The 19,230-nt window shown below is 41.8% G+C and overlaps 1 protein-coding gene across 1 annotated transcript in view; it reads left to right on the top strand.

Annotated features, from left to right (window-relative positions):
* Positions 1 to 5,055: 5,055 nt before the first annotated feature.
* Positions 5,056 to 19,230, top strand: part of tnnt1 (troponin T type 1 (skeletal, slow)) — a 49,312-nt gene continuing 35,137 nt past the window's right edge. The window contains exons 1-2 of the mRNA XM_041177485.1: positions 5,056 to 5,155; positions 11,881 to 11,931. Of these exons, the coding sequence (XP_041033419.1) occupies positions 5,056 to 5,155; positions 11,881 to 11,931 (151 nt within the window). The remainder of the gene's footprint in view (positions 5,156 to 11,880; positions 11,932 to 19,230) is intronic.

Below are 19,230 nucleotides of genomic sequence, written 5' to 3'. Positions count from 1 at the left end.
AGAGAAAAACCAGACAGGCGCACATTCCTGATCGCAACTTGTTACGCTCCATTGGAAACTGCGGTGTGTGGATATCAAGTGAGGATTGGGCTCCACTGCGATGCCCTTGTGGTCAAATAGCCTCACTGACACTCGCTGTCTGAGCTCATTCATAAAGAACAGAAATTCAGGCAAAGCATTAGAGGTCTCCCAGCTGAAGCCAATGGTGATGGGAGAGAAAATTAGTGCAGAAGTAAAGGAAGGCAGAGGTGGCACCAGACATAATTCTCATAATCCACTTACATTGAGAAAATAAGACAATTAGTAGGCTCAGTTTTTGCATCCCTTACATATCTAGCATGAAATCTATTTTAATAATGCCATGTTTGCCCATTATCTGGGATTATAGTCAATGATTTGAGTGTCATGTTCAAGTCGGTGTCTTGTTCCAAATTAAGCCAAAACCTGATACTGCTCCCTGCCTTCCACAATGTGTTGTTGAAATTATCTGGGATGAACTGGAAAGTGTGTCAGATATTCCAAGTTGGTTTGTCGCACGTGTGAAAGGGACGCGGCTCACAAGAGAGTGACTGTCTAGATGGTGACAAAACCAACAACGAGTTGCATTTATGTAGCCCCTAGACGTTCCAAGGTGCTTTACGGGAGTAAAATTTATGGACAAAAATTGACACCAAGCCAAAGCAGGAGAACATTAGGACAGATGACAAATACCTTGGTCAAAGAGGTGGGTTTTAAAGAATGTCTTGGAGGAGGAGAGACAGGTGGAGATGTATAGGGAGGGATTTCCAGTACTTGGGGCATAAAAGTGAAGGCATGTCTAGCAAACGTGGGGTGGGGGGTGGGGGGGGATGGAAGTGGGGGTGTGCTAGAAGCCAAAGCAGGAGGAATGCAGAGTTCTGTGAGGTTTGAGGGGCTGAAGGAGTTATCACAATAGGGAGGCAGGGGGTTGAGGACATGGAGGGATTTGTATATTATGCTTCTTGAGGGTTGTTAAGCTGAGAGTTAAAATTCTGTCTATGGGTGGGAACCCTGGTTGATTATTCTTCTGAACATGTGAAATTACTATTTATTTTATACTTTATTCGCGTTGGAGTAAGTAATCGGTTTCAAGGATTGAGATAAGTACTTCAAATGATTAGGAAAGTCTATATTGGATTTTGTTCTGTGAATGAAGAGTATTTTTACATTGGTATTTCCATTACTGTGTTATTTTAATGGTCACATATTGACATGCTGGCCTTTCCCTTCTGGGCTTGTGTTTAAAATCCACCTGAGACAAGTACGATGAAAGTCCACTCTTTCTGCTGGTGTGGAATTCAGTGCAGTCTTGATCCATCTAGACGTTGTGGATTCATTATCTTTATCGACTGGTCGCCTACAGTTTGCTATTCCAGACAAAAGGGTAAAGCTTCCCATCAGCGAAGTTCAGATATGAATGTTGCTTGGTTGCACAGAATTTGCATTGCTGCGAGTCTAGAAGTTTAAGGGGTGATTTAATTGAGGTGTTTATGATTAAAGGGTTTTATTTAATTCAAATGGGATGTGGGCATCTCTGGCTGGGCCAGCATTTATTGCCATCCCTAATTGCCCTTAAGAAGGCAGTGGTGAGCTGCCCTCTTGAACTGCTGCAACTCATGTGGTGTAGGTACACCCACAGTGCTGTTAGGGAGGGAGTTCCAGGATTTTGACCCAGCGACAGTGAAGGAACGGCGATTTATTTCCAAGTCAGGATGGTGAGTGTCTTGGAGAGGATCTTTCAAGTGGTGGTGTTCCCATGCATCTGCTGCCCTTGTCCTTCTGGATGGTAGAACTCATGGGTTTGGAAAGTGCTATCTAAGGAGGCTTGGTGAGTTGGTGCAGTTCATCTTGTAGATGATAGACACTGCTGCCACTGTGCATTAGGGGTGGTGGGAGTGGGTGTTGAACGTGGTGGATGGGGTGTCAATCAAGTGGGCTGCTTTGTCCTGGAAGGTATTGAGCTTCTTGAGTGATAATGGAGCTGCACTCATCCAGGCAAGTGGATATTGTAGGATAGAAAGAGAGAAAATATTTCGTCTGGTGGGGAAATCCACAAGAGAGCATAACCTTAAAATTAGAGCCAGGCTGATAAGGGGTGATATCAGGAAGCAGTTCTTCACACAAAAATTAGTGGAAATCTGGAGTGTTCAGTCCCAAAAAGGTTTGAGGCTAGAGGTTAATTGAAAGTTCAAAACTGATGCTGACATATTTTTGTAAGGCAAAGGTATTAAGGGTCACAGAACTATGGTGGGTAAATGGAGTAAAGATAGAGATGAGGCATGGTCTAATTGAATGGTGTAACAGGTTCAAGGGGATGAATGGCCTCCTGTTCCTCTTTTTCCATTGAATGCTAACTGTAATAAATTCCTATGTGCGCTGTTGCGTAGGCTTTCAATTTCACTGAGTGAAATCATGTCTATTGTGGGAAATGTAAATCTTGTCTTGGTGCAGTCAAGTGTGTTCTGAACAGAGCAAGTACATTTTACAATATTAATAATCATACTCTGCATTGGGCAGCGTCGTACTCAACTTTGCAATGCTCACAGTTCCTCTTCTTAATGTTAATGTCCTTCATCCTCATGAGAACAAAAAACAGCTTGCCAAAAATATAACTTTAAAAAATCCATTGGCTCATCAGAAAAAGGAGCAGGAGTGGACCATTCAGCCCGTTGATCCTGCCCTGCCATTCAAGAAGATCATGGCTGTTCTGATTGTGGCCTTAACTCTACTTTCCTGCCTGTCGCCCATAACCCTGGACTCTCTTGTAGATAAAAAAAAATCTGTCTAACTCAGCCTTCAATACATTCAATGACCCAGCCTCCACTGCTCTCTGGGGAGGAAAATTCTGCAAACTAACATCCCTCTGAGAGAAGAAATTCCTCTTCATCTTCATCTTAAAAGGGAGACCCCTCATTTTTAAACTGTGCCCCCAGTCCTGGAATCCCCCACGAGAAGATCAGCATCCACCCTGTCGAGCCCCCTCAGAATCTTAAATGTTTCAATAAGATCACCTTTCATTCTTCTAATCTCCAATCAGTATAGCCCAACCTATTCTCCAATCAGTATATCTCCAACCTATCTCCAATCTCCAACCTATTCTCCAATCAGTATTCTCCAATCAATCTCCAATCAGTATAGCCCAACCTATTCTCCAATCAGTATTCTCCAATCAATCTCCAATCAGTATAGCCCAACCTATTCTCCAATCAGTATTCTCCAATCAATCTCCAATCAGTATAGCCCAACCTATTCTCCAATCAGTATATCTCCAATCAATCTCCAATCAGTATAGCCCAACCTATTCAAACTTTACTCATAAGATAACCCCTCCATCCCAGGAATCAGCCCAGTGAACCTTCTCTGAACTGCATCCAATGGAGGTATATTCCTCCTTAAGCAAGGAGATCAAAACTATACACAGCACTCCAGGTGTAGTCTCACCAATGCCCTGCACAGCAGTAACAAGACTTCCCTACTTTTATACTCCACACCCCTTGCATAAAGTCTATCATTACATTTGCCTCCCTAATTACTTGCTGTAACTGCATGCTAACTTTTTGTGATTCATGTTTAAGGACTCCCAGTTCCCTCTGCACTGCAACATTCTGCAGTATTCTTTAAATAATATTCTGCTATTCTATTCTTCCTGCCAAAGTGGACAACCTCACATTTTTCCACATGACACTCCATCTGCTATACAGAGATTCTGGCTGACAATGATTGTGAAACAGCAGCTGGTGCCGTAGGTGGTCGCAGTTTGACATCTATCTTGCCCTAGACCAGTCTAAATGCACGTCACAGACAACCACAAGGAGAAGCTTTGTTTTCAAATGGTGTTGAACTTCATTCCTTGCAAGTTAACTGAATATCTATACTTATACTATACTAAGGTACTATTGGTCACACATATAAACCCTCCAACTACATCTCAAATTGGCTTGGCCTAAATAGCCAAGTGGTTATGGTACTGGGTTTGTAACCCCAAAATCAAGAGTTCAAATCTCACAATGGCAAACTATGAAACAATGTTACTTCATCTGAAACAGATGGAAACGGGTTTGTACTCGGAGGAGTTACATCTCAAATTGATTGCTCAAAATACTTCAAATGGCACCTTAAGTAGCTTCATCTCCAGCTCTGATGAAACACTTTGGGACAAGCTGCTAAACATAACAATGCACCAGATTAGCTTGTGCAGTGACTGCAGCAATAAGCCTAGGGCATTCATTTGCATGGTTTTGTAGGAGAGCCTACAGCAAAGAAAGGACAAAGTACTCTGCATCCAATTAAGTACTTTTAAAGTGCAGTTACTGTTATAATATAGGAAACACGCCAACCAGGTTGTGCACAGCAAACTCCCACAAACAGCAATGTAACAATCAACTGTTGGTAATTACAGGCAACTCATTGTCACCTCAATGCTTCAAAAGAAGTTGAGGCAAGTACATAGTACCCTTTGGGACCTTGTATGGTATACTCACCTATAAATTTGGTTCTCAAAGTTATCCCTTAGGATTAATAAAAAAAGACTTGCATTTATTTATCATCTTTCATGAACCCAAGACACACCAAAGCGCTCTACAGCTAATTAAATACTTTAGAAATGTAGTCACCGTTGTAATGTAGGAGAAACAGCAGCCAATTTGCACACAGCAAGCTCCTGTAAATAGTGATATCATAATGAGCGGATCATCTGTTTTTTGTGCTGTTGGTTGAAGAATAAATACACCAGAGATCAGTCCCCTGCTCTTCTTCAAAATAGCGTTATGGAACCTTTCCTATCCGCCTGACAAGTTAAACATCTGAAAGATGGCGTCTCCGACAGTCTAGTACTCCCACAGCATTGTGTTGGGAATGTCAGTCTTTTTGTTCCACCAGAGAAGGCTGACGGGGCCATGGCTTACTGTCTCAGCTGATAGATGGCAATTCCATTAGTGCAGCATTCCCTCAGTCCTGCACTGATTGGACTGTCAACCTAGACTGAAGCTGATGGTCAATGCAAATGGTGACACCAGCTATGAGCAGGAATTCGCCACCATGGCGACATGTGGTTTCAGAAGATCCAAAGCAGGTGCCAGTCCTGCAAACAAGGCATCAGCAGAGATCACAGCGCACCAACAGCAAGGGACAACTTCATGTGTGGCTCTTGTTGCAGATTTTGCCTTTCCACAATCAACTTGTTCAGCCATCAAAAAAGTGCAGCAGATGGTCTCATCTGATCTCACCAAAGCTCTGAGGCTGCATTCCTGTCATCTCTCACAGATGGAAAGTTGCCAAACAACCTCAAAGTGAGATTTTCAGCTCAGCACCTTCTGACTCATGATCATTACCAACAGTTGATTGTTACATTGCTGTTTGTGGGAGTTTGCTGTGCCAACCTGGTTGGCGTGTTTCCTATATTACAACAGTAACTGCACTTTAAAAGTACTTAATTGGATGCAGAGTACTTTGTCCTTTCTTTGCTGTAGGCTCTCCTACAAAACCATGCAAGTGAATGCCCTAGGCTTATTGCTGCAGTCACTGCACAAGCTAATCTGGTGCATTGTTATGTTTAGCAGCTTGTCCCAAAGTGTTTCATCAGAGCTGGAGATGAAGCTACTTAAGGTGCCATTTGAAGTATTTTGAGCAATCAATCTGAGATGTAGTTGGAGGGTTTATATGTGTGACCAATAGTACCTTAGTCCAAAGGATCACCTTGAACTCTTGGATGGCAGATATATTGGTTCTAGGAAGTATCTTACCTGCAACAATCTTGGGATGACAGTCCACAGAATGACATTCCAAGGCTCCTTGCCCTTCAGTTCCTATCCTGGGCTCAGCTTACAGGTCGCCTCCAAAATGTCCTGGTCTTGTGTCATCAGTCTAGCAGTAAAACTTACAAAGTCTTACAAAGAATGCCATTGTGGATGCATCATTTTTATTTCATTGCACAGTGGAGAGTGCATATGTTTGGATCATGGAGATTATGAAGCCGATTTTTTCTTCTAATGTGCATTAGGATTCTGCAGGCCCGTGCAGATCATCTTTGACCATCTGTCCAATAGCCAAAGTACATCATTTGAGTAGCAAAGAAGGTCAAAAGACAACAGCATTTATTCCAGATCTAGAGGATTCCAGGAATTAAATATGACATTACTGTACGACAGCCTGAAACTTGGGCAATCACATGAACCTTAAATCACCAGTCAGAAATTGGTTGAAATTCTTGAAATTTAGCATAATGGCGAACACAAACACATCCAAGTGCGTGCAACAAATCATCGTCCATGCAAAGGATAAAGATTAAGCTCCCAAAACTCTGAATTCTTACCAAAGTGGAGCTCATTTTTTTGTTAGAAACATTTCATTCAATTAAAAGAAACCTTCTTAGCTCCAATTCGGGGCCTTTTAAGAGCCAATATCATGCGGGAGAACATTTCAGAGAAGGGAAAAGAGAATATTAATCAGGACATGGGAAAATGAAGGAGGGGAATTGAAAGCACAACTGAAGAGTGAGGTTTTTTGGAGGCTTTGTGAAAGAAGAGAGAGGAGAAACAGTGAAGTGTTTTGGGAGCATTTAAATGTCAAGGGCAGAGTGACCGAGTGATTGGTCATTCATGCTAGAGTGGAGCAAGTAATGAATAGCAAACTGGGTTTAAGGTACTGGAGGGAGCCTCTGAAACATCTGGCAGGGGGAGATCAAGGAACAAGACTGGGGAGGGACTTAAATTATGGACCAGGACCAAATATGGGTGGGTAAGCCACTAAAATTTGTTGAGTAAGGATGATGAATGTGGGATGTTGGTGATCACAGATGGTCTATGCATGAATGAGCTATGATGAGCCAAAGCAAAAAAGGTTATGTGAGCACAAGATTGCCGATAATAGATTACTAGCATCAAACTAGTGGCACAGAGGAGAGTAAACACAAGTCCTCTTCAAAACCAAGAATAAATACTTGATCTGAGCACTTGATTCAGCCAATTCCATGAAGAAGTATGTCTCAGTCTGAAAAATCTGGTAAATGTGTTTTATGTTTTTAAGTCTACTCATCCAGTACTTGATAGTGCCCTTCACTACAACTACTTTAATCAACTTACTAGTTTAGCTGCAAATATCTATACTATAAAGTTGTGACCATTTCTATATCTCCATAAATTATCCCATGGCTATCATGACTGCTGCAGACCTGTATTTCAAATGGATATGTGACCCAAATCATGAATGAAACAAGATTCTCCATCCCTCCACAGGGGCGTCATCTTTACCCAGCTATATTGATTATATTGTATTCTTCAGGCTAGTTGTCTTGGTTGAATTCATTGATGAAAATGTCAGACCCTTTAGTGCAGAAGAACCAATATTATCCAGTCAAGGAATATTGCCCACCTTTTGTTCCTAAGCATTAGGTAAACAGTAGATTTTCTGCAGCATGCCATAGATCTACTAAAACTTACAGGACAAATATTGCTTTTTGAACATGCTCACTATTATCCCAGAATCTGCTGGCAAAGGGGTGTACCTGCTTAATCAAACCGATAGCTATGTTTATGCCACCATGCCACCTGGTAACATTCAGATTTGGTTGCATTTCACAATATTGTGCAATTGGACTGGACAAAGTTGGCAAAGTAATCTGACTACCACTAGGTGACCTGCTCACTACTGGTGCTCTTTAGGGCTGCTCTAGAATATTGCCACTCAAAACTCTTTCAAAACTTTTAAAAGCCATTTTGTGTGGTATCTGATGTCAGCATCTATATCACTCATGGTTGAGGTAGCAATAATCAAAACGCACGGTTAGTATTTTTGAGTATTGCTGAAAAAAGGCATTTTGTCAAAGCTTTTCATCTTGCACTCATCAGGACAATCGCAAGAATACCAATGTCAGGGAAAGCAAAACTTCCCCTGACATTGTTATTCTTGCAATTGCCCTGATGAGTGCAAAACAAAAAGCTTCAACAAAATGTCTTTTTTCAGCAATGGTCAAGTTCTGTACTTCCAAACGACTAGTTGGTATTTTGTGAACCTGTGAGTAGAAAAAGCACAAGAAATCATTTACATTGCTTCAATGTTCTTTCTTCAATTATTTGCTACAGTATGTATTGTTCGCTCATTCTATATGTTACATGGATATAGGTAGTCGCATATTGAGTATACAATATTCTGTGTGACTGTAATGTATTATTCTTTCTGTACTCCCTGATCCCTCTAGGTCCTTTGACAAGGTCTATCAGACATCGTCCTCCACAATCTCTCCTTCGTGATTCACTTCTGTCATGTTGCCCTCCTCTGGTTCCATTTCAGCCTGCCCTAATGTTACCAGCATCTTTCCTATAATGGTTTTTCTCTCCCATATGGAATATGCCTCCCATGTTCCATCCTTGTCTGTTTATTATTCCTCACATGTGTTTCTCAACAGTAGCATTGTTAATAAGTAAGCAGTTGACTGTTATAAATATACTGCTAATATACATTTTTACCTCTTTGCTGCCTCAGCTACTGGACTGCTTGTCTGACAGATTGTGGGCGAACCAGAATTCTTTACAGTTCAATATTGGCAAGGCTGACACCATTCATGTGAGATTGCAAAAGAAGCCCTGTGCCCTAGCCTAATAACATCCATCTCTGTATATGCCTGCTCAAGTTTTAGCTGATGTTGTGCAATCTTCTTACCATGCTTTACTGAAGACCTGCTGTCCATGGTTATATTGAGGGGGGGAAAGCATTAGCTGGAATTCCTCTTCCTGATCACTAGCCAATGATTCCTGCTTGTGTGTGGATGCAGGGCCAGCTTAGCTGTGATATCTTCCATTATTGAATATCCTACTGACAGTCACAGGGTTCACACCTGATCTATGAATATTAAAAGGCAACCGGTACCATATGGTGTGCTATCAAGAGGTGTGAAACATGGCAGCTAATTTCCAAAAACTTCTTGAAGATCTATCTGTCTCTGTATGATCGCTCAGTCCTGTCCTCCTTAACTCCTGCTCACTGTCCACAGATCCCCCTTTTTAAAGTTCAGCAAAATGACCACCCAATCTGCATTTGGTCTCCCCAGTGTAGAGGAGACAACATGTGAGCAGCTAATTGAATATAACAAATTGAAAGAAGTACAAGTAAATTGCCATTTCACCTGGGGGGAGTGTTTGTGGTCCTGGACGATGGAAAGGGATGGGGATGGGTTGGGGGGGGGGGTGTGAAATGTATTGCACCTCCTGTGATTGCATGGAAAGGTGCTGTGGGGAGGGGACCGCTTGTTGGGGCTAATTGAAGAGTGGCCCAGGTGTCATGGAGGGAACAGTCCCTTCAGATTGCTGAAAGGGGAGGCATCATGCTGTAGGTGGAGAAATGACAGGGGATGAATGTTGAATGTGGAGCCTTGGGGTTTGGAAGGTGAGGACAAGAGGAACCCTATCTCGATTCTGGGGTAATAGGATTCAAGCCGATTGGTGAAACAGAAACCAAGACTCAGAGTTTTTCTTTACTGAGAGAGTTTATTGACTTGTTCAGTCTCACAGCTCTCCTCTCACTCAACCCAGTGTCCCAGCTATCCCCAATTTATATGCTGTTTTGAATCAAACAAAAATAAACCAATTAATAAATTAACAGAGGTGACAGTCCCTATGCCCAACTTATAGGCTCTGTTATAATTTTTGAGGCACTGTAACAAAAACAAAACGTCAAAGGAAACTTACAAACTCAAATCAAAATATAATTTCCCAGGGTGATCATGCACCCTAGTGGTGCCCACCAATCGCAGAAGGCCATGCCCAATTCATAGACTCTTTTTTTTAAAACAAGAGCAAGAAATTAAACTAAATATTAATGAGCAGTGACAGGCCTTGGTGGGGCACTGTAACTAAAACAAAAATGTGAATGGAAATTTACCAAACTAAACCAAAATCTCATTTCCGGGGCTAAGCCCAATTTATATGTACTCAAAGCCCATCAGCTGTTTCTCCTAACCTTAACAATGTAATCAACACGAACAAACCTTAACAATGTAATTGACAAGACTTTAACCCTGGGCTGGAGAGAGAGAGGGGTGAGAACAAAAGAATGGGAAATGGGATGGACATGGTTGAGGACCCAGTCAACCACAGTGGAGAGGAATCCTCATTTATGGAAAAGGGATGACATACTGGAATCATTGGAGTGAAAGGAAAGAAGCAGGAAGAAGTATAATTTATCCCCACCTTAGATGTTTTTATAACGAATAGCCAAAACGATGAAATAATTTTTTTTTTTAAAAACACCATTTTTGATTTTTCTCCTGGGTTGATCGCAGCAGTGTTCTGGAATTCAGTCTTTAATTTCTGGGAACTGCAGGGCATCCCTGGAGGGTTGGCAACCGTTTCCAATAGCTTGTTATGTTGCACACAATGGATAGTGTAAATTACGGTGAAAAGGCTGTGGATGTACATCAGACTCTTCTCATTCACAGCTGCATAAAACTGACAAGGTTGACAACTGACCTTTAAACTTAGCCAGTGTTCTCTGTTAAGTCGGAAAGCATTTCAGACACATTCTTCTGGGATTAAGTTGTTCATTCAAAACCACACCAATTTCTCAGAATAGCCTGATCCAGCAGTGAGGGTTACAAGAGAGGAGCTTTCGTATTCCATATTGTATTTCTGAAACCCCGCCGACCAAATGCGAAATAAAGCAAGAGGATTATGTCAGCCATTCCCAGCCAAAGTAGCACTGTGTTCCCTATGGATGAGGAACCTGATAGGAGCTGAAAAATGCTCAGCTGTCAATATAGTGTTGAGGAAAGGCTCTCAATGCTCCTTTAATGGTGCTGTTCCCGAATTGTTGGGGTCATGGTGAGTTGGCCAAGATTTGGGAGGGTTGAAAATAAACCAAATAACTGAAATGCAATCTGACTTTTATATTAAATCTCAGCTCATTGTTCAGTAATGTAACCTTTCAAAAGCATCCAAAGTTACAGCAACAAAGTCAATGACATGTGATGCAATGGTATTTGTTTCATGCCATACTGTGCTTTGGGACTCAAATAGAGGCACCTTGAAAATTGGTGCAATATGCAGATTGCCCTCGAACCTGTCCACCCCATCGCCCTCACTTCTGCTCTCAACACTTCCAGAACAGATATGGGTTCTCCCCTTATCCTCACCTTTCACCTCACCAGCCTCAACGTTCAACGGGTTAGCCTTTTCCATTTCTGCCACCTCTAGTGGATGCCAATGGCGCTGCCATGTTGATGCTTATTGACATAGTGACCTGTTCGGCAATGCACTGTGTATTGGTAGTCAGTCATTGACACTGGCTGGTATCCATTCACCAACACATTTGTACATTCGCATATTGTGAATTGCTTCCTGGTCAGTGACACACCGTGTGTTGATACTGGTTAGGGATCCATCCCAAATTGGTGCCCCATTTGGATGATTGTTGACAGTCAAACAAATGTATTTGTCCCCCCAATTTCCAATATTTTTAGAACTATTAATCAGATGTGTTTAAAAAGAATGAATAAAACATAAGATTTTTTAAAAAATGTCTTTATTCTTTCATGGGATGTGGCCATCACTGGCAAGGCCAGCGTTTGTTGCCTATCACTCAGTGATGCACCATGCATTGATATCTCCTCAATGGCAGATTACACATGATACCTAACCAGTGATCTCTGTGTTTAGTTTGTTAGTGGAATTGATGAATGCTCAATGAGCACAAGGCCTTGATATCTGATGAATGAAGTGCCATGCGTTGGAATACTTTCTGATTCTGCAAGTTAGTCTAATTCCACTTTGGACATTTCTACCATAAGTTTGAAGAGGAATATATGAGCTCTGAAGAATTGAAAATGCAAAGACTTATTGAACAATGCATGAATAATTTGTTCTTTGACTCCAGGTAGACCACAGGCTCAAAAATGTCTGACACAGAGGATGTTGGTGAATATGAGTAAGTTTCTTGGATTATTTTTGCTGTCCTATCCCCCTTGCCTCATTCCTCCCTTTTTATCTGTAAGTGGGGATATCTTCAGGCCAGCAGAGAAATGATTAGTAATTAGACCCGCACAGACTGAGGCCGACTCCATTGTTCAGACAGTGTCATCCTTTAAGTCTCTAGGAATATTAAGTGCACAAAGCCTGTTAGGGCTTAAGGTTGCCAACTCTGGTTGAATGTATTCCTGGAGGTTTTATCACATGACCCCCGCCTCCAATTTCTCACCCCGTCTGCTCCAGCTATTGGGTGCCCAGCATGTCCTTCCACCTTGGAAAGCAAACCACAACCATTTGGATGATTGTTGACTGTCAAACAAATGTATTTGTCCCCCCAATTTCCAATATTTTTAGAACTATTAATCAGATGTGTTTAAAAAGAATGAATAAAACATAAGATTTTTTTAAAAATGTCTTTATTCTTTCATGGGATGTGGCCATCACTGGCAAGGCCAGCGTTTGTTGCCCATCCCTAAATACCCTTGAACTGAGTGGCTGGTTAGGCCAGTTAAGAGTCAACCACCTTGCTGTGGGCCTGGAGTCACATATAGGCCAGACCAGGTAAGAATGGCAGATTTCCTTCCCTAAAGGGCATTAGTGAACCAGATGGGTTTTTAACAACAATTGATGATAGATTCATGATCACCATCACTGATAACTAGCTTTATATTCCAGATTTATTAACTGAATTCAAATTCCACCAGCTGCCATGGTGGGATTTGACTCAATGACCTTATTAGCCTGGGTCTCTGGATTACTAGCCCAGTGACATTACCACTACACCACCATCTCCCCATGATGATGGTTTAATGATGATATTTGCCCTGGGTGTTGCTCACTGCAGTGTCTGGCAATTAACCTTCAAATCTTGGAGACTCCAGACCAACCCTTGAAGTTGGTAGCCCTACTGGGGCAGATATTGCCAGGGTCTGAATTTTTTAAAAGTTTTATTTCCAGAACTATATAAAAGAAGTAAGAACCTAGATTATTATAGATAAGTCAAAAAACACACATACTTCATAGGATGTCAGTCATTTTAACATGTATGACACAATGCAAACACAGCTTTACCACGGACAGTATTTTCTGCCTGTTGGGCGGTCTGGCCCGACCCAACCTCCGGCGGGCAGGGAGCCAATCCCCGCCAATGAAGCAGGCTGCACCGCTGTTTTACATGGGCGGGCCTCAGCGTGACATCCAGCAGGAAGCGCTATGTGCTCCCTGTGCAGGCAGGGGGATTCCCTAAAAGTGAGAGTGCGCTCTTTGGCGCATGCACACGAAAGAGTGCACATCTCCCTGAGGCTAAGTGCAGCCTCAGGGAGATCACTTCCCCTTTTGAAAAATATTAAAAATAGAAAAAAAAATTCCCTAACATGTCCCCCTCACGTGACAATGTCACATGAGATGGGACATGTTCATAATTTACCGAATAACTTTATTAAAATTTTTAACACCCTGCCTGTGGATGAGGTTTCATGTTTTCTCTATTTGCCACCGGGGCTCTTGGCCTGCCCGCCAGCCTTAAGGTTGGACGGGCAGGTCCTTTAATTGTTTAAATGATCCTGCCAATGGCCTCAATTGACCATTGACAGGTCGGCGGACCCACAACTGATTTTGCTGCACCCCCACCTTCCTGAATATTTAAATGGGGCGGGATGACATCGGGGTTCCGCCCGATGTCATCCTGCATCATTTTACACATTGGCGAGCAGACCCATCCACTGCTCACCAATGGCAAAACCCTGCCCCACGTGTCATTGATATGGTTCGACTCCCACACGAATCTGTGAACACTGATTTAGCCCATGTTGTCATTATTGTCCCCACTTCCCATTGTTTTAGCTACAGTGACATCTAGACTCATAGAATGGTTAAGGCACAGGAGGCCCATTGTGCCCATGCCCGCTCTCTTGTTTTGTTCTCCTTTAAGACAACCTTCCAGAGGGCTGTGAGGACTCAGAGGTAATGAAGAAAAGTATAGCATACAGTTTACAGCACAGAACCAGGCCACATGACTCATCTGGTCCATGCCATGTTAATGCTCCACACAAGTCTCCTGTCATCCCTCTTTATTTAACCTTACCCGCATAACCTATTCCTATCTCTCCTCATGTTTGTCTAGGTTTCTCTAAAATGCACCTATGCTATTTTCCTCAACTACTCCATGCATTAGCGAGTTCCACTTTCTGGGTAAAGAAGTTCCACCTCAATTCCTTTTCAGATTTATTAGTGACCATCTGTATTTGCATCTTCTAGATTTGGGCTCGTCCAGAAGTGGAAAGTAATGTTGTTGCTTGTATTTCAACTATAGGTTATACGCTGTGCATTGAGAAATATTTCTGTTTAAATTGGGTTAAATCTTGCTTATTTTTTATGGAAGTGAATGGTATATGCTGAGCTGTTCAAATCCTAAAGGGAAACTTGAAACAACTGTCACAACTATTTTACAATTTGTATTTATTTCGAGATGCTTGCTTTGAATTCAGTAGTAATAAGACCACTGAGTCTTATAGGTTTCTTACAAAACTAAATTAAACCTTTATTAAACAAAAAAAATGATAAGCATATACATAGGTTTACAAATTACTATGATAACTCCTAGCTCCCCTAGTTAATCTAACTCCTAGCTCCCCTAGTTAATCTAACTCCCAGTTACATCTCCATTAAGGCAACAGTAAAACACATAGATTTAAACAGACCCAGGCAAAGCACACACTTCTCAGTCGAATTCAAAGCGAGTTATTCTCAGTTTCAGTTCCTTGTTGACAGCAGCATGAGGCTTAGATGCTGGAGGCTTTTCACACTTGTTAGATCTCAAAATTCCTGCTCTTATACACAGCCTTCCCTCCTTTATGCATATTTTCCCCTTTAAATGCAAATTCACATTGTTTAATTATGTCTTTGGACTGTACCTTTCTAATAATAAAAAATCTATCATAGTGCTAATTTTACCAGTAATCTTTGGGAAAAATAAACGCACTGTTTCTTAACTTCTTCTGGCTATGTGTAACATTTCACCCCCTCTTTTGAATTCAAGCTACTCTGGTTTATTTAAAAATGCAAATGTTCCCTTTACACCTCACATTTTACAACTTTACCCATGTTTACCTATTTAGCATTTCAAACCTAGCTTCCAGACCAGCTGTCTTTAATTCAATTAAGTCACACACACACACACACACACACCACTATTATTCTGCTTTACAATAAATTTCAATGACATTATAAAAATTATATTATCCTGACATATTGAACTGTCAAACCTTGCATAATAATAGTCATTAACCAATGTTGCTTCCCCCCCACCCCACCCCCGACAGGGAGCAGCAGGAAGGTAAGTGTCATTTTATACTTTTCTAATCTTAGAAGTGATAAAATGTGTTGTTTCAATTTATTTGTGAAAGTGGTTTGTGGCTGAAAGACAGAACGGTGAATTGTATTAATTTCAATATGGGGGCAGTATCCAATTGTCGCAAGTACCCCTTGAACTTCTTTCACTCAGTCGATCGTCTTAAATAATGGTCTCTGGTCAGCAAACTCAATTTAATTTTGAGTTAAATTTGCCATGATTAGGGTCTCTAGCCAACTAGAAGGGGAACTGTACAGTACCCCAGCCGAGGTAGTTGTAGGCTGCGAGGGGCACATGAAATAGGACGTGTGACTAGTCCACCACCTTCCTGCCCACCTCCAAGCTGCCCCCACATAATTCTGTGGGAGGGTAAGGTGTCAGCTAGCCCACCCACTCTTAGGCCTATTGAGGCCCTTAAGTTAAAGGCCCCCGGTGCAATAAAATGTATGGCTTGAGAAGGCGGAAAGGAGGCCAGCCTGCTACTTCAGTATCTCAGGCGGAAAGGTGGGAAGGGGCATGCTCTGTGCCCAGAGGGGGCAATACCCCCTTACCCCTGTAAAATTCAGCCCTCGGAATTTAAGATCAAGCTTAATCTTTACTTTAGAAAGTGGTTCTCTGAAATATAATGCGTGTATAATAGTGTATAGTAGTATAGTAGTAGAAGCCAAAGGTAACTGCAAAGGAGCCCTTTCAATGTAAAGGGGTCTCCATGCAGGATAAAAACCCGCTGGGTACAGACTCTAGTACTCACTGATCAGAAACCAGGACCAGCCAGACTGATAATTTCCTTCTCCTTGAAAATGTACTAATCTGGGTGTTCATTCACAACTGAGGATCATTCTGCTGACATGAGTGGCAAGATTCTTTAGCAGGCAAATCCGCTGGGAATCTCGCTGCTCATCACCCAGCAGGATCTTTCTGGCAAAGCAGCGTTTAGGTCTGCTAACGCTCCGTTAGGATGCGGACTTGCACTTGTGCCAGCTATTCCCATGGTGGCCTGACCAGCTCGTGGAAGCAATTTACCTCTGTGGAATAAAAGGAGGAACTTTTTTTTATATTCTTTCATGGGACGTGGGCGTGACTGGCAAGGCCAGCATTTGGCTTTTTTTGGAAAAATATACTTTATTCATAAAATGCCCTGAAAGAACATTACAAAACATTTCTAAATGGCCATCACAATATGTGCTTTCAGATTCAACTTTTACACTTGGATCACGAGGTGCTTCAATACAATCAATGAATATCACAGTCATTTCAATAGGGTCATTACAGTCAGACAGTGCAATGGGATTGGAGTTATCAAAATACATCATGTTGCACTCTGAGGTGCTTCAATACAATTATAATACATTTAGTATTCACTACATACATTTGAGAGTCGTGCAACCCGCGGGGTCTATACAATTCCCAGCCCCTCTGTGCACTATGACAGAAAGGTCTTAGACAACCAGCAATTGTTGTCCACCTTAAACTGAGTGGCTTGCTAGGTCATTTCAGAGGGCAGTTAAAAGTCAACCACATCGTTGTGGATCTGGAGTCACACGTAGGCCAGACCAGGTAAGGATGGCAGTTTTCCTTCCCTAAAGGGCATGAGTGAACCAGCTGGATTTTTCCAACAATTATTGACAGTCTCATGGTCACTGTGGATTAGCTTTCAATTCCAGATTTCTTTTGTTATTAATTGAATTGAAATTCCACCAGCTGCAGTAGTTTGAACCCATGCCTTCTCAGAGAGCATGTCTGTGGATTATTAGTCCGGTGACATTACCAGTACACCACCGTCTTCCCCAGTCAATGTATCAAATACATTGATACAAACCAGTGACTATCAATACAAGACAATATCCAGCAGAAGCATCTACAGCCAACCCAGAAGGTCTTTACCTGTCCATCATTGTTCATTTGTTTGCAATATACAAGTTAATAACCAGTAGCTATCAGTGAGTCAAGCTATAGATCAGCAAGAGAAGCCAATAACCAACAGATTAAGTTAACAGCCAGCAAGACAAACCATAATTCAGAAAAGATGCCAACAAGACAATTGAGGAGACAGCAGAACAAGGCAGGGCCCAACGTCAGGCCACCTCACCCATCACCTAGTAAAAAAATCAAGAATGGTATTCACACATTACTGCAAGCAACCCCTAGTCATACCCTAGAAAGGCAATAGTGTCTTGCATCAGGGAACTGAAAAAAAGAAATTACTTTAAAATGGGGACGGGAAAATGCTTCTTTAAGTCGTAACTAGAGTTATTTTTGCACTAGAACAACTGTTAAAGCTCCTGTCTTTACAAAGTAACCAAATAAAAAGATAGTCATTTGGCCCATCGAGTCCATGCTGGCTCTCTGTCGAGCAATCCAGTCAGTCCCATTGTCTCACTCCATCCCTGTAGTCCTGCAAGTTTATTTCCCTCAAGTGCCCATCAATGACACGTGCTATACCCGTTTCTTTGTTGCTAAAGTCTCGTGATTGATATGTCAAAGCAAGGTGCAGTCAAGGGTTGCATGCAAACATTGGCTCTGTTGCAGGCCTCCTTGGCAAAGCAAGGCTGCTTCATGCTGCTGTGTGTGTATAATGAGGTTCCTGTTTGCTCTCACAGAGGAAGAACCTGAAGGAGGTATGCAACTCAGTGGTTGCTTTGATCTCAGCCTGTTTCAGTGCCAACGTCCAGCACAGGTGATAGAAAACCTTTATACTTCCTTCCCATCCCAACCGAAGCCATCAACTGCACTCAAACAAGCCTTTTACATTGCATGAGCTTTAGACAGTCCAGTAGAACTGTGTTGTGTTTATGGTTGATTCTGTGTCCTAATATTTGTCTGGTGTAATTTTGCATCAAGTCTTAATGTTGGATTAATTATTTATTTGATTATTATAGATTTAAGACATTAGCCAACCCAATACCTTATGCACAAGCATCCAGGGAGAGAACGCATTTTACTTGCATCAATGGCCCCTTAGAAAAGCTGCAACTATCTGTGTACTGCAGACACATTCGTCGGCACATCTTGATGTTTCCTTGGATTGTGGGCCTTGTTCCACTGTTCAGGCTTCTCAAAGAAGAGAGATATACTTAGATGGACATGCAAAGATTACATAGAACTCACAACATAAATATGGGCCATTCGGTCTAACTATTCTGTGCTCCACATTAGCTTCAACCCCACCCTCCGTCCCCCAACCCCATCAACACATCCTTCTATTCCTTTCTCCCTCAGGTATTTCCTCTGAAATGCATCTCATAATGCAGTGCTATTTATAGAATCATAGAACTAAGTCATAGGCTTGGATTTTCGCAGAGTCCTGGAGACTGCACAGACCTTTAAAAATGGCAGACAGGAATCCGATTCAGAAGTCCCACCCCTATTTCTGACAGACTTCATTTTTGCCAGTGGGGGAAAGGGGGCAGGGCATGACTCACATGAGGGAAGCCTCATGTGGACAAACAGCTAGACTCAGCTGGACAATTTGAACTCAGTATTGAGTTCAAACAGACCCCATTTTTGCTGTAGTTAGGGCTTTAAACCACAGTGTAGGAATTACACATTTTTAAAGTAGTCATAAATGTTCTTGAAGCAAAGATAATTTCTGTAAAACTGTCAAGCTGTCAAGTTATTCAAATCCCCAACCTTTTAAAAGTTAATAAAAACCCGCCTGTCACAGTGAGAGTTGAAAAAACTCAAGCTGTGAAGTTATTTCAATTCCAAGGCCTTTAAAGTTTGAAAAAAAAAAGCCTGCCTATATTAGTGAGAGTTGAAAAACTCTGTTAAGGCAATTATAACAGCTGTTTGTTAACATTACCCCAAGGATTATCATTATATCATTATTAATGATTGGCTGCTTTCCACAACCTACAATTATCCCAGTGGGGTGTGAGTAGTTGTAAGTTCACTGTTTGACTGACAGCT

The sequence above is a fragment of the Carcharodon carcharias genome, chromosome 31 (assembly GCF_017639515.1).
Source record: "Carcharodon carcharias isolate sCarCar2 chromosome 31, sCarCar2.pri, whole genome shotgun sequence".
Taxonomy (NCBI): Eukaryota; Metazoa; Chordata; class Chondrichthyes; order Lamniformes; family Lamnidae; genus Carcharodon; species Carcharodon carcharias.
The sequence above is the reverse complement of the archived record's forward strand: the minus strand, read 5'-3'. Positions and strand labels throughout refer to the sequence as shown.